General features: G+C 57.6%; 1 protein-coding gene across 8 annotated transcripts; it reads left to right on the plus strand.

The window, feature by feature from the left end:
• Positions 1-221: 221 nt before the first annotated feature.
• On the plus strand, positions 222-12,854 carry THOC5 (THO complex 5). Of its 8 annotated transcripts, none has more exons than XM_041488956.1 (21): positions 222-311; positions 909-1,020; positions 1,330-1,410; positions 1,789-1,932; positions 2,448-2,561; positions 3,410-3,507; positions 4,100-4,246; positions 5,961-6,075; positions 6,507-6,639; positions 7,496-7,573; positions 7,744-7,784; positions 8,919-9,018; positions 9,156-9,264; positions 10,319-10,420; positions 10,513-10,609; positions 10,855-10,969; positions 11,609-11,712; positions 11,806-11,893; positions 12,001-12,116; positions 12,267-12,457; positions 12,645-12,854. In XM_041488956.1, the coding sequence occupies exons 2-21, from the start codon at positions 925-927 to the stop codon at positions 12,706-12,708; spliced, it is 2,133 nt and encodes a 710-aa protein (XP_041344890.1). In that variant the 5' UTR covers positions 222-311; positions 909-924; the 3' UTR covers positions 12,709-12,854. The 8 variants fall into 8 exon arrangements, with proteins under 8 accessions (XP_041344890.1, XP_041344893.1, XP_041344894.1 ...); XM_041488955.1 differs by lacking the exon at positions 222-311 and adding an exon at positions 372-390; XM_041488959.1 differs by lacking the exon at positions 1,330-1,410.
• Positions 12,855-13,082: the final 228 nt, after the last annotated feature.

Consider the following 13,082-nt stretch of genomic DNA (forward strand, 5'->3'; position numbering starts at 1 on the left):
CAGGCCCATGGACATCCATCAGTGCTTCTGGGACACCTATCCAAGCTGCCCCCGTTCCTGTGGGTGCCCTTCTGCACCAGGACCCCCCAGTGCCACCAGAGCGCCCGGCGTGGAGGTCTCCCATGATGACCACGCCCCTTGGTTAAGCCACGCCCATTTCCGCTGAGCCAGGCCCCCAGCCCCTTGCGGGTCCTCCAGGATGCCGGGCCCGCTAGGAGTCGCCTGTAGCAGCGGCAGCCTCTCGCCGCCGCTCCGCGCCGCGCTCGGCCGCTCCGTGACGTCACTTCCGGAGGCGCGGAGCCGAGGCCGCGGTGAGTGCCGGGGTGAGCCGGGACCCCCGGAGGGGATGGGGGGAACGGCCCCGGCCCCTTGGGCTCCGCAGGGCGGGAGGTCTGTGGCCCGGTGTGCTAGGGGCTCAGCGGAAGTGGAGGCTCCTGGTCTGGAGGGGCGAAGGCCCCGTGCTGAGGGAGCTCTGAAGCCTCGGGCCCGGTGTGCAGGGCTCTGGAGGGCCGAGAGTCCCCGGCGTGAGGGTCTGGGGCGGCTCTGAAGGAGTGAAGGGCTCTGGTGTGCGGGGCTCTGGAGGAGCGAAGGGTCCGGCTCTGTGAGGGGTCGGGGGGCTCCGCTGAGGCAGAAGCCGCAGTCCGGTGTGCTGCAGTCCGGGGGCTCAGGGCGGGGTTGAGCGCTCGGGCCCGGGGTCTCAAGGGAGCTCAGGGGCACTGGGGGACCGGGGGGGCTGTGGTGGAGCAGACCCCGGGCCCGCCGTGCTGGTCCGGGGGGCTGGAAAGGGCTGGGAGGTGCAGGATGGAGGGAGGCACAGGGGCCACTGCAGAGCCCAGGCGGGGCTGGCGGGGGGAGCCCCGGTCCAGGTGGGTTTGGCCCCCACGGACTCGCCCCGTGCTCCCTCCCAGCCCTGCCGGCAGCACCATGTCCTCCGAGTCCAGCAAGAAGAGGAAGCCCAAGGTGATCCGCACGGACGGGGTCCCAGCCGAGGGCAAGCGGGGCAAGGGCGACACGGACCAGGTACAGACGTGCCCAGGGCCCTGCCCACACCCCTCTGTGCTGGCCCGGCTTTCCCTGCTGGAAAACAATGCCCTGTGAGCAGCTGTGGCTGCCCCATCCTGGCAGTGTCCCAGGCCAGGTTGGACGGGGCTTGGAGAGAACTGGGATAGTGGAAGGTGTCCCTGCTATGGGACTGGATGGGCTTTAAAGTCCTCCCTTCCCACCCAAACCATTCTGCAATTCCATGAATTGTGAGATCCAGTTCCCCCAGCTTCCAATGCCTCTTATACTCCCACTGCGAATTCCTAAACCTGCTTCCATCTCTTTCAGGAGACACAAACACTCCTCTGGAGAGTGAGCCCAAAGCTGGAAGATCCCTCAGGGATTTGCATGGTGCCTTCAAACCCTCCCGTGAGCAGCAGGATAGTGTAGGATCAGCCAGAGTGGGGAGTGGGGTGGAGAAGGAGGAGGAATCACCTTTCTGGATTGTCCTCTGTGGTCATGTAGATCATGGAATATCCTGAGTTGGAAGGGATCCACAAGGATCCTCCAGTCCAGCTCCTGGCCCTGCACAGGACAGCCCAACGGTGCCAGTTCAAATCTATAACAATTAAAGACAGCCTGAACTCGCCAGGTGTTTTAGTGACTGGCGGGTTTGGGATTGTTGGAACAGTCCTCTCCCTGTGTAAAGCCATGGGATTCATGGGCAGAGGCAGAAATGGCAGCTTGTCCCCCAGAGCCCTTTCCAGAGGGAGGGATGAGCCACAGGAGGTGTTCTTGCCTTGGCAGGATGTCAGGTACTACAGCGAGGAGAGCGAGGTGGATCTGCGGGACCCCATCAAGGACTACGAGCTCTACAGGGAGACCTGCCAGGAGCTCCAGAGGCTCATGGCAGAGATTCAGGAGCTGAAGAGCCGGGGCATCAAGGAAAATGTGAGGAGAGCCTCCACCTGTGGTGTAACATGTCTGTCGTTTGGTGTTTCCCCATTAATCCCAGGGGAAAGGCAGCAGGAGCTGTGATGTTTCCTGGGCAGAGTCAGGGAAATGGAACAACCCAACCTCCCTTTGCCAGGCTGCTGGGGCAGGGATTTAACTCTGGAAGTTTAATATTCTCCCTTTCCCAGGCTGTTGGGGCAGGTATTTAGCTCTGGAAATAGAATAGCCTCCCTTGTCCCAGGCTCCTGGGACACTTCAGGTGTTCCAGGCTGAGCCACCTCTGTTCCTGCTGCTGAGGAAGATGGCTGGAGTGATTCTTTGAGGAGCCTGGACCCTCTCCCAGTTATTCCCAGCAGAGCCCTGTGGTCTGGCAGGAGGAGGCTCCCTCAGAAGCCCCAGGGATATAAATGTGGATCCATAGCAAAGCGTGGAGCCCCTTTTGTGGCAGGAATTCCCTGCAGAGATGGTGCCAGCCATCCCTCCTGCTTCCACCCCCTCTCTGCTCCCCTCAGGCCTCAGAGATCGACGAGCGGCGCGTGCAGAGCTGCGTGCACTTCATGACCCTGAAGAAGCTGAACCGCCTGGCCCACATCCGGCTGAAGAAGGGCAGGGACCAGACCCACGAGGTACCCAGGAGGGGCTGGGAGGGAGGAATGCAGCTTGGGATTTAGGGGGGTCAGAGATGGGGCAGGTCCTGCCTGGTCTGTGTGCATGGTGTGAGCAGTTACACCTCCGCCAGGTTGTGTGGTTTGAGTTGAGGGTTTGTTGGGAGGTTCTGTCTTGGTTTGAAAAGCCAGGTGTCTGCTGAGGAAGGCAGGAGCCTCCCTTGAAGCGGAAAATGCAAACCCCTCCCTCCAAATTATTTTAATTTTGAATTTAAGAGGCTCTCAGGCAAAGGTAGGGGAGTGGGAGTAACAGCTCTTTACTAGGAAAATTAAAAATACAAATGCAATTGTACAAACAAAAAAAACCAACAGTGACAGCTGATGGCAATGGAATACACACCCCAGCTACACCTTTCAACCTAAGACAGGCTCAGATCCTGATAAACTCCTGGCTGCAGGGCAGCTGTAATTAGATCAATAATGAAGGAGCAGTATTGCTTTTGCCCCAAGTGTAGTAGGAGGTCACAAACTCTGTTTCAAGGGTCTGGTGTTGTGCAGGTGTATCAGTGAGTGGATGCTCGGCCTGGAAGCTGCATAACCAGAGCTCTCAGAGAGGGGACTCTGTGTGCCCCAGCAAATGAACCCTGTCCTGTGCCTTGGCGTTCAAATGTGCAGGAAGGAGCAGGATCAGTCTCCTGTCACAATCCTTTGCTCCTCCAGCCCTTAAAAATGTCATTCTTCCCCCTGAAAATTGTTGCATACCCTAAAACCTGCTGTCCCAAGCTGCTGTAGTGACATGGTCTTGGTGACTCTTTCTTGGTGACTGTTTTTCCTGCTCCATCCCTGCTCTGGCTGTGTCTGTGTTTCAGGCAAAGCAGAAGGTCGATGCCTATCACCTGCAGCTCCAGAACCTGCTCTACGAGGTGATGCACCTGCAGAAAGAGATCACCAAGTGCCTGGAATTCAAGTAAGCGTGGCCAGGGAGCAGAGGGAGCGTTGGTGTGTCTGGGATGGATGGGTGATTCCTGAGTTTGGGAGCTCTTCCCACATTCACTGTGGTAGCAGAGTGGGTGCTCCAGGTGTTTGTAATAATGGAATAGTTTGGGTTGGAAGGGACATTAAAGCCCATCCAGTGCCACCCCTGCCATGGGCAGGAACACCTTCCACTGTCCCAGGCTGCTCCAAGCCCTGTCCAGCCTGGCCTTGGGCACTGCCAGGGATCCAGGGGCAGCCACAGCTGCTCTGGGCACCCTGTGCCAGGGCCTGCCCACCCTCTCAGGGAACAATTCCTAATTCCCAATATCCCATCCATCCCTGCCCTCTGGCAGTGGGAAGCCATTCCCTGTGTCCTGTCCCTCCATCCCTTGTCCCCAATCCCTCAATCCCTCTCCAGCTCTCCTGGAGCCCCTTTAGGCACAGACAGTAGAGGTCAAAACAAGTTCAGCTCACTGATGGTGGCGGCTCAGTAGCAGGGCAGGAAGCACCAGTGGGACACTCTCCTGTGGGGACACATTGAGCACTTCCCACTTTTCCCTGGTCTGATCCATGTGTCCTGGCAGATCCAAACATGAGGAGATCGAGCTGGTGAGCCTGGAGGAGTTCTACAAAGAGGCCCCCCCTGAAATCAGCCGCCCTGCCATCACCCTGACCGAGCCCCACCAGCAGACCCTGGCCCGTCTGGACTGGGAGCTGGAGCAGCGCAAGAGGTGGGTCAGTGGTGTTCCCATTCTGTGCCCCTGCTCCAGGGATCTGGGCAGGCACCTGGAGTTCAGGGTGTCCCCACTCCATGTCCCAGCTCCAGGGATCTGGGCAGACACCCAGAGCTGCTGGGAGAGCAGATGTAGGGATGAAGTTTTTCACACCCTCTGGGGTAAGTGTGGAACAGGCATTTATTGTGCGGCTGGGAGATTCCCTCTGTGCAGAGCTGGGCTTGCTGGGATCCTTGTTCCATAGGTCAGGGAGTTCTCTGACACTGCCTGGTGATCCAAGGAGCAAAGGGAGCCTATCCTGGCTGGAGCTGCTGCCATTCCATGCCATGGTGTGGAGCTGCCAACCACGCCGGGCTGGGACAGCCCCGTGTCCTGCTGCTGGCGTCACCACTGTCCCAAGGCTCAGCTGCTCCCTGACTCTTGCCCCCTGGGAAAAGCAAACATGACACAGCATTCCTGTGTTTGGATAACAGTCATGCAGTGTCCAGAAACACCTTCTGGAAAGATCAGTTGGAATGTGCTGGAGGGTGCAGCCTGAGGGCAGCTGAGCAAAGCAGACAACAAGAGGTGCTGGGTGCCTCCAACCCTTCATGTTTCCCTTTTCCCAGATCTTTCCCCTAAAACCTGACTGCTTTTGCCTGGTAGAAGGCACAGCCAGGATCCTCCAGCTGGCTCTGCCTGTGGCACAGGCAGAGGAGTGTTCAGCCTGCAGATCTCTGAGGTTGTGCATAAAAATGATCATTGCAAACCTCATGGAGACCCTGAGCTGCTCATTAAATTGCTGAGAGGCCTTGGAATTCCCAGTCCTCACTCTGTGGTGTCTAAGGAATGCCCCTGTCCATCTCCCACCACTGCTTAGGTGGCATATGGCCTGTTCAGCTGCTCACAAGCAAATGCCAGTGGTGCTTTGGGCATTTTCTGATGTTGTTGGGGTTGTTGACATCCATCAGTAATTTATGTTGGTGTTTTTAGCTGTGCAACCCCATTGGATTGGCTTTGGATTCTTCTCCACTTTCTGTGAGGTGCCTCTGGAGTGGAGTGCAGGGATTTCAGTAGGTCTGTTTTGGGAAGGTGTGTGAACACTGGAGCTTGTGTAGGAGCCTCTTGGGATGGGCATTGACCCCCACAAATACAGTTTTTCTTGGAAACAGAATCCAAGTTCTGCAAGGTCAGAACCCTTGGAGAACCCTTGTCCTGGGCAGGTCACTTCCATACCCAGTTCCCTGCTCCTGCTGGGAAAGGGCTTACAGTCAGCAGCAATGAGGGGATTTGGTGTGTTCTCCCTGCACATGAGTGTGTCCAGGGCTCAGAGCATCCAGGGCTTGCATTTTCCTGCATTTTCTCTGTTGAACCTGGACTATGTGACAAGAGGTGGCTCTGAGGATGTGAAGGGACAAAGCCTCTTAGGGAGCTCAGAGGAGTCATGGCTGCTGGCAGCAGAGCCTGGTGTGGGAGCAGATCTCCTGAGGGAAGATCCAGTTGCTGCCCCTTTGTGGAGCATAGCATGAGGCTGAGCTGCCCCTTTTCCTTGTCTGTTTTCTATCTCCAATCAGTTCCTTCCTGCCTCCACTTGCCCTTGGTGTTAGGAGCTCTGTGTTTGCCCCATGTCTGAGCTCTCCTGGTTCCTTATGTCAGGGCAGGAATGCTGGGGCTCATCACCCAGCAGGTTTAGAGCTGTGGTGTGTGGCAGTGACAAAATTCCCACCCCTAGGCTGGCAGAGAAATACAAGGAGTGCCTGACCAGCAAGGAAAAGATCCTGAAGGAGATTGAGGTGAAGAAGGAATATCTGAGCAGCCTTCAGCCTCGACTCAACAGCATTATGCAGGTACCTGAGCCCTGCAGGAGGTCACACTCCGAGGGGCAGCTCCTGGGCTGCTTTGGGTTTGGAGATGTTTCATTCCCACCCAGGGTGGGCGAGGTGCAGATCCAAGACCCCTCCAGAGTCTCCCTTTTTATTTGTGCAGCAATTCCTGCAGAACTGCAGCTGCAGGAGCTGCTAAATGGGCCTTTCCCTGGAGAGCCCCACGCAGTTCCAGCCCCCTGTGACTGCCTTGGGAGGGAAGAACAGGAGGAGGAACTGGGTTATTTCCAGATCCAAAACTTTCCCAGCAGAGGCAGCTGCCAGCCCTTTCCTGAGGCTCTCCATGTTTAACCCTGCACCACTGCTGCTGTGCCAGCTTCATCTCCCGCTCTCTCAGGGCAAGGAGGATGAGCTGTTCCTTTCTCAGTGATGAAGGCTCTCCCTGTCATTCCCAGGCCTCCCTGCCTGTGCAGGAGTACCTGTTCATGCCCTTCGACCAGGCTCACAAGCAGTACGAGACCGCCCGGCACCTCCCGCCACCTCTCTACGTCCTCTTCGTCCAAGCCAGTGCCTACGGACAGGCCTGTGGTGAGCACCGAGGGCACAATGCCCCCACGGGCCAGATTTCACTCCTGCCTGCAGGAATCACCACTTTTTGGGGGTCTTTCCCTGCTGTGTGCTCTGCTGTCAGATTCTGCTGAGTGCAGAGCAGCGGGGTGGCCCCACGGCACGGTGAGGCAGCAGCATTTGAAACCTTGTTTGCTCAGCTGCCTCGCTGGAAGAAGTGCTTGGGAAGCTCCCTTCCCACCCCTTCCCCCCTTCCCAAGGTCAGCAGGGATGCCCTTGCAGCCTGAGAGCTGGCTCAGTGCTATCACAGCTTCCCCAGAGCTGTCACCCCCTGCCTTGTGCCACCTGGGGACCCCCGGCCTTGTAGAGGCCATTCCCACAGCTCACCTGGAAACCTTCATCCCTTTGTATTTTGAGGGAATTTCTGGAGCCTCCCTGGGCTGGGAGGGATTTCCTGGAAGAGGTCAGGAATCCCACTGGCCTGTGCACACCTCCTGTGTGGTGAGGGCTGTGGTGTGACCTGTTCCTCTCAGTGCCAGAGGAGCATGGAAGGACATGGTGATGCTTGGCCACACCAGGTCCCTGCTTGTCCCAGCCAGATCCCGACCTCTCTTGGCTCTTAATAAATATATGGCCCTTATGGTTTCCAGGGAGAGTCCCTCAAAACCCAGTGTTTTTCATCTTCTGACCCCACACTGCCCAGGAGATCCAGCCCAGTGCGGCCTCCCAGAACCTTCCAGTCAACCTCTCCTCCCACTGGCCTTTTGCTGGAACTTCCTTCACCAGGAACCAGGAGCTTTAGGGGCAGGGCTGCTCTGATCACTGCCTTTGCAGCAGGAATGGGATTGCTAACTCAGTTTTCCTGTCTCCTCTGTAGATAAGAAGCTGGTGGTGGCCATTGAAGGGAGTGTGGAGGAAGCCAAGGCGCTTTATAAGCCACCTGAGGACTCGCAGGGTGAGTTGTGGTGTTGCCCTGGGGACTTGTTCTTCTGTGTCTGCAGCTCCTGGGACCCTGCTTCTGTTGGGAGAGGGGTGTCAGGGATTGGAAAAAGCTCTGGTGGTCCTGCTTGTGGTGGGAGAGCTGAGCTCTGGGTGGTCCCTGCTGACACCCCTCTCTCTGCACAGATGATGAGAGCGATTCCGACGCAGAAGAGGAGCAAACCACGGTAAGGGACAGCACTGTCCCCCTCTGGGGAGAGCTGGGAGCTGCCCCTGCAAGCTGTGAGTGTGTGTGGAAGTGCAGTGATGTCAAATCCTGACCTTTCATGGGAGGAGGGAGCTGCCATTTCCAGCTGGTGTCCCAAATGCAGGAGCAGGCAGGGTACAGAGCTGCTCCTCTCGTGTCCCATCCCTGCAGCTCTCCGGCTGGAGCTGCTCCACTTTGTATAAATAGCCTGAGGGCAGGGAGCTGTGTCCAACAGGGAGGGATCTGTGTCCATCCTGTGCCAAAAGCATTCTCTGCACCAGGGCTTGTTCAGCACTCCTTGGAGGAAGTGTTTCTCCTACAGATAATTCCTGCTGGATGCTGAGGAGAGGCTGGAGGTGCTGGTTGCTCCCAGCAGCAAAGCCTGAAGGGGCTCTGGGCCTCCACTCCCACCACCAGCAGCAGAGCCAGGTGTATGGGGCTCTTCTGTGGGGAAGGGTAAAGGGAAGGGTCTCATGTGTCCAGAGAAGGGAATGGAGCTGAGAAGGGGGCTCAGCCTGGAGAAAAGGAGGCTCAGGGGGGACCTTGTGGCTCTGCACAACTCCTGACAGGAGGGGACAGCTGTGGGGGTTGGGCTCTGCTCCCAGGGAACAGGGATGGGAGGAGAGGGAACAAGAGTTTACCAGAGGAGGATATTGAGAAAATTCCTTCACAGAAAGGGCTGTCTAGCCCTGGCACAGCTGTCCAGGGCAGTGGGGGAGTCCCCATCCCTGGAGGGATTGAAGAGCCATGTGGGGACATGGGTTAGTGGTGGCCTTGGCAGTTCTGCAGGGGTGGTTGGACTTGATACTTTCAGAGGGCTTTTCCATCCTAAAGGATTCAGTGATTCTAGGTTCTGCCTCTTGCAGTGGGAAAGCTTTTGGGCCAGCAGGTCCTTGACTTTATCTGCCAGGAGTGGAGACATTCCCTGGAGCTGAAGGAATGACAGGAACTGGAGCTGAGTGAGGGTTTCCTGCTCCTCTCCCTCCCCAAGGCAGCTGTGGCTGTGGTACTGGGGGATTGTGGAACTGGACTGGAGGGAAAGAGCTGTGGGCTAGGAAGGTCTATGGGTTGGTGAAGAGCAGGAGAAGGCTCTGACAGCTGTTTTTCCCCCCAGAAGCGGCGCAGGCCCACCCTGGGCGTGCAGCTGGATGACAAACGCAAGGAGATGCTGAAGAGACACCCCTTGTCTGTCACCCTGGACCTGAAGTGCAAAGGTGAGGGGCTCAGGGGTGTGACAGCAGCTCAGGGACTGACCCCAGCAGCACCCTGGGGGCCTTGGGGGGAGCTGGAAGTGTGGAGAGGTTTCTCTGAGCTGGAGCAGGCACCAATGTCACCCCTTCTGTGTGGGCAGATGAGAACGTGCTTCACCTGACCTTCCACTACCTGATGAACCTCAATGTCATGACAGTGAAAGCCAAGGTGACCACTGCCATGGAGATGACCACGGCCATCAGTGCTGGGTAAGGAGAGCCCTGTGGGCAGCAAGCCTGGAGATGATTGGGCAGTGACTCCTTGGGATCCAGGAGCCCTGCAGAGCCTGGAGATCATTGGGCAGTGACCCCTCTGCCCTGTGGGGAACACTTCACAGCCCAGAGCTCATCAGGCAGGGACCCCTCTGCCCCTGTGGGTCTGGGAGCCCTGCACAGCCCAAGCACCTTCCTCCCCCTCTCCTCTGCCATGACAAGCCAGACTCAGAGAGTTTGGAAACCTCTCAGCAGTGCCAGAGCTGTCAGGAACTGGGGGAAAGTATCTCCTGCTGACACATTCAGCCTCCCTCCCACAGGCAGAGCCTGGCAGCTCTCTCACCTGACTGTTCCTGAGGTCACCTTGTCCTGAGCTCCAGAGATGCAGCTGCCTCTGCTTGTGCTCCCCAGAGCCTGCAGGAGCCTGATTGGTGTGAGGAAAAGCTGAAGTGGCAGCTTTGGGAGCCTGCCCAGGGAGCTCCCAGCAGCTGCCAGCTCTCTGGTGGCTGTCCCTGGCACAGGAGGTACCTGAGGAAGAGGAGGTGGGAGAAGGTGATCTGGGCTTGCCTGGGAGCAAGTGCTGCCTCCTAGCCTGTCCCATATGCAGCCTCCTCATCCTGTTGGGGTTCTCTTCTTGCTGCAGACACCCCAAACCCTCTGTGACAGCAGCTGGAGATCCTGTGCAGGGCGTTCCCACTCTCCTGCTGCCCTTGGCTGTGTTACCCCAAACCAGGGAGGCTGTGCCTTGAGCCATACCCTAAATCCTACAGCCCATTGTGCCTGATCATTCCTGTGAGTACAGTCAGACATGAGGAACTTCATGGCACTAGAGGGAGCAGCTTCCTGGAAGAGCAGGAGCTGGTGCCCTGTGATTTCCATGCTGCTCCAGGCAGGGAGGAGACAGTTCTCTCTTTGGAGTGGAGTTAGGGGAAAGTCATTCTGCTCTTGAACTCATGAAGCTCATAATCCCCTACTCTGGACTTGAAGCCTGTTCATGGAGGGATGAAGAGCCCAGACTGCTGCTGATTGACCTCTCCCCTCTTTCTGCCAGGGACCTGCTCTCCCCAGACTCCCTCCTCAACTGCCTCTATCCAGGGGACCACGGGAGGAAAACGCCCAACCCAGCCAACCAGTTCCAGTTCGATAAAGTGGGGTGAGTGTCACCCAGGCCATTGCCATTAGTTCCTTGCTCCAGCACAGCAAATCCTCCCTGCTTGATGTGACCCTTCTTCCTTGTCCCCACAGCATCCTGACCCTGAGTGACTACGTGACAGAGCTGGGACACCCCTACGTGTGGGTGCAGAAGCTGGGTGGCCTGCATTTCCCCAAGGAGCAGCCTCAGGCATGGCACAAACCCCTTCCCTCTCCCCCACAACGTTGGGCTGAGCTTTGGGGTCGCGTCCTGCCCCCTGCTGGCACCAGCTGCCCCCAAACCATGGCTGGGACAGGCTTTGCTGGGTTGGATCTGTGTGTGGGGCCACGCTGACATATTGCATGTCACACATGTGATAGTCCAAGCCCTTTTAGTGACTGAATGATGGGTGCCTGTCCCTGTGGCACCTGGCCTGACATCCCTCCTGCCCACAGCACACGGTGGCTGCTGACAATTCCCTGAGTGCCAGCCACATGGAGCTGACAGTGAAGCTGCTCCGGAGCCGCCTGCAGTCCCGATTGGCCCTGCACAAGCAGTTTGCATCCCTCGGTGAGTGCTGGGCTCCCCGCCCTTCCCTGGGGGCAGGACTGCAGTGGCAGTGTCCTCATGCAGGGAAGAATCTCTTCCCTGCTCAGCCAAGCTCCAGGTAGCCATGGTCCTGATGAATCCCAGTTATTCCAAGCTGCTGCCCATCTTCAGCCAGTGCCTGAACTGGGAGGGAGTGTGGAACAGCAGCAATCACAGGAGAAGAGACCTCAGCTGGCTGATGTCACATTTGATGGGTGGCAGTGCCACCCTCAGCATTCTCAGTTCTTCCCTCAGCCCTTGGGAGTTGTAGGAATGAAGGAACTGCCCTATTTTGGGTGGCAGAGGGAGGCTCTGCCCTTTCCAGTGCCCAGCACCTCTTTGGGAATGGCCATCCCAGTGCTGGGATGTGCTTTGGGACATGGTGGGAAGTGAACTGCACACCATGCATGTTGTGTGCCAGTCACGCAGCCCAGGGATCCCCTGGGATCACAAGCCAGGGATCCTGTGGGATCACAGCCCAGGGATCTCTCTGCTGGGTGCCTGATGGAGCTGCTGAAGGATAACATGATTCCCAGGTACCACTTTGGGAGTGCCACTGCAGGACAGTGGCAGAGCAGTGCCCCCAGCCCTGCCCTGCTCAGGGCCTGTCCTTGCTTTCAGAGCACGGTGTTGTGCCGGTGTCCAGCGAGTGCCAGCAGCTCTTCCCAACCAAAATCGTCTCACGCCTGGTGAAGTGGACGGCCATTCCCTATGAGGATTACGCTGTAAGTGCTGAGCACAGGGCTGAATCCCTCCCTTCCAGCACCCTTCCAGCTCCCACATGGCACTGGAGCCATCATTCCTCCTCCTCCTCTCAGGAGCTGCCCTACACTAAGGATGTGATAGAGGCTGGCTTGGCTGAAGACACTCACCTCTACTACATGGCCCTGATAGAGAGGGGAACAGGTAGGCACCTTTCCTTCCTTTGGGAATTCCAATCCTCATCCCAGGGCAGCTTCATGGGTAATCCACCTGGCTGGAGGCCCTGTGAGTGACACCTTTTCCCTGCTCAGCCAAGCTCCAGGCAGCTGTGGTGCTGAACCCTGGTTATTCCACACTGCCTCCTGTCTTCAGCCTGTGCCTGAACTGGAAGGGAGAGCGGAACAGCAGCAACGACGACAACATTCGGGTACTGTGGGGTGGGGGCTGCATTTTTGGGGGTGTCCCCAGCAGTTCTGTGTCTCTAACAAGCGAATGTTGGGGTGAGCTGGTGGCTGGACACTCCTGGGAGTGCAGGGTAAAGATCCAAGCCTGTGCCAACTTCATCCCTGTTTTCCAGGCCATGGAGAGCGAGGTCAATGTCTACTACAAGGAGCTGTGGGGGCCCAAACCTGGCTACCAGCTGCTCACCAACCAGCTGCAGCGCCTGTGCATGGTGCTGGACGTGTACCTGGAGACAGAGCCCCACGATCCCAGCGTGGAGGGGCCCAAGGAATTCCCTCAGGAGAAGATGTGTCTGCGCCTGGTCAGGTGGGAGCTGCCTGAGGGCTGAGGGTGCTGCCAGGGACTCTGGTGGCGTTGCTGTTCCTGGAAGCCTGTCATACAGGGATCAGCCCCCACAGCTGGGCAGTAGCCCCAGAACTGGGCCTTTTCTGTGGGTGCCATGGAATGTTCCTGATCCCTGTGGTCACAGCCTCTCCCTCTTCTCCTCTTCCAGGGGTCCCCTGCGCTTGAAACCCTTCAAGTTCAACTACCCCCAGGGGTTCTTCAGCCATCGCTGAGCAGCTCTGGGCCTCATTCTGGGGTGGGACTTGTTCACTCTGTGGCAGGAGCGTTCCCATGCTGACGTTTCTGCTCCTTTTACAATATTTTGGGGTTGGTTTGAAGGTTTTGTAGTCAAAGGGATTAAACTGAGCTAAAGAAAAAATGTGTGGGTGCCTTGTCTATGCAGAGGGGCTGAGATGAGGGGCCTATGAGGGCTGCAAGTCTCGTATCCCAGCCGTGGGCTCTGACAGCCTTTCCAGGGATGCTCCCTGCCTCCTGACTTCCCTCCCCACCACAGGGACTGGGGAGCTGAGATGGCTAAAAACTGAGGTGGCTAAAAATAGCCCTTTTCCAGAGCCCGCACTGCAGCCCCAGCCTGTCCTTGCCGGCT

The sequence above is a fragment of the Pyrgilauda ruficollis genome, unplaced genomic scaffold, assembly GCF_017590135.1.
Source record: "Pyrgilauda ruficollis isolate IOZ18807 unplaced genomic scaffold, ASM1759013v1 scaffold9, whole genome shotgun sequence".
Lineage (NCBI taxonomy): Eukaryota > Metazoa > Chordata > Aves > Passeriformes > Passeridae > Pyrgilauda > Pyrgilauda ruficollis.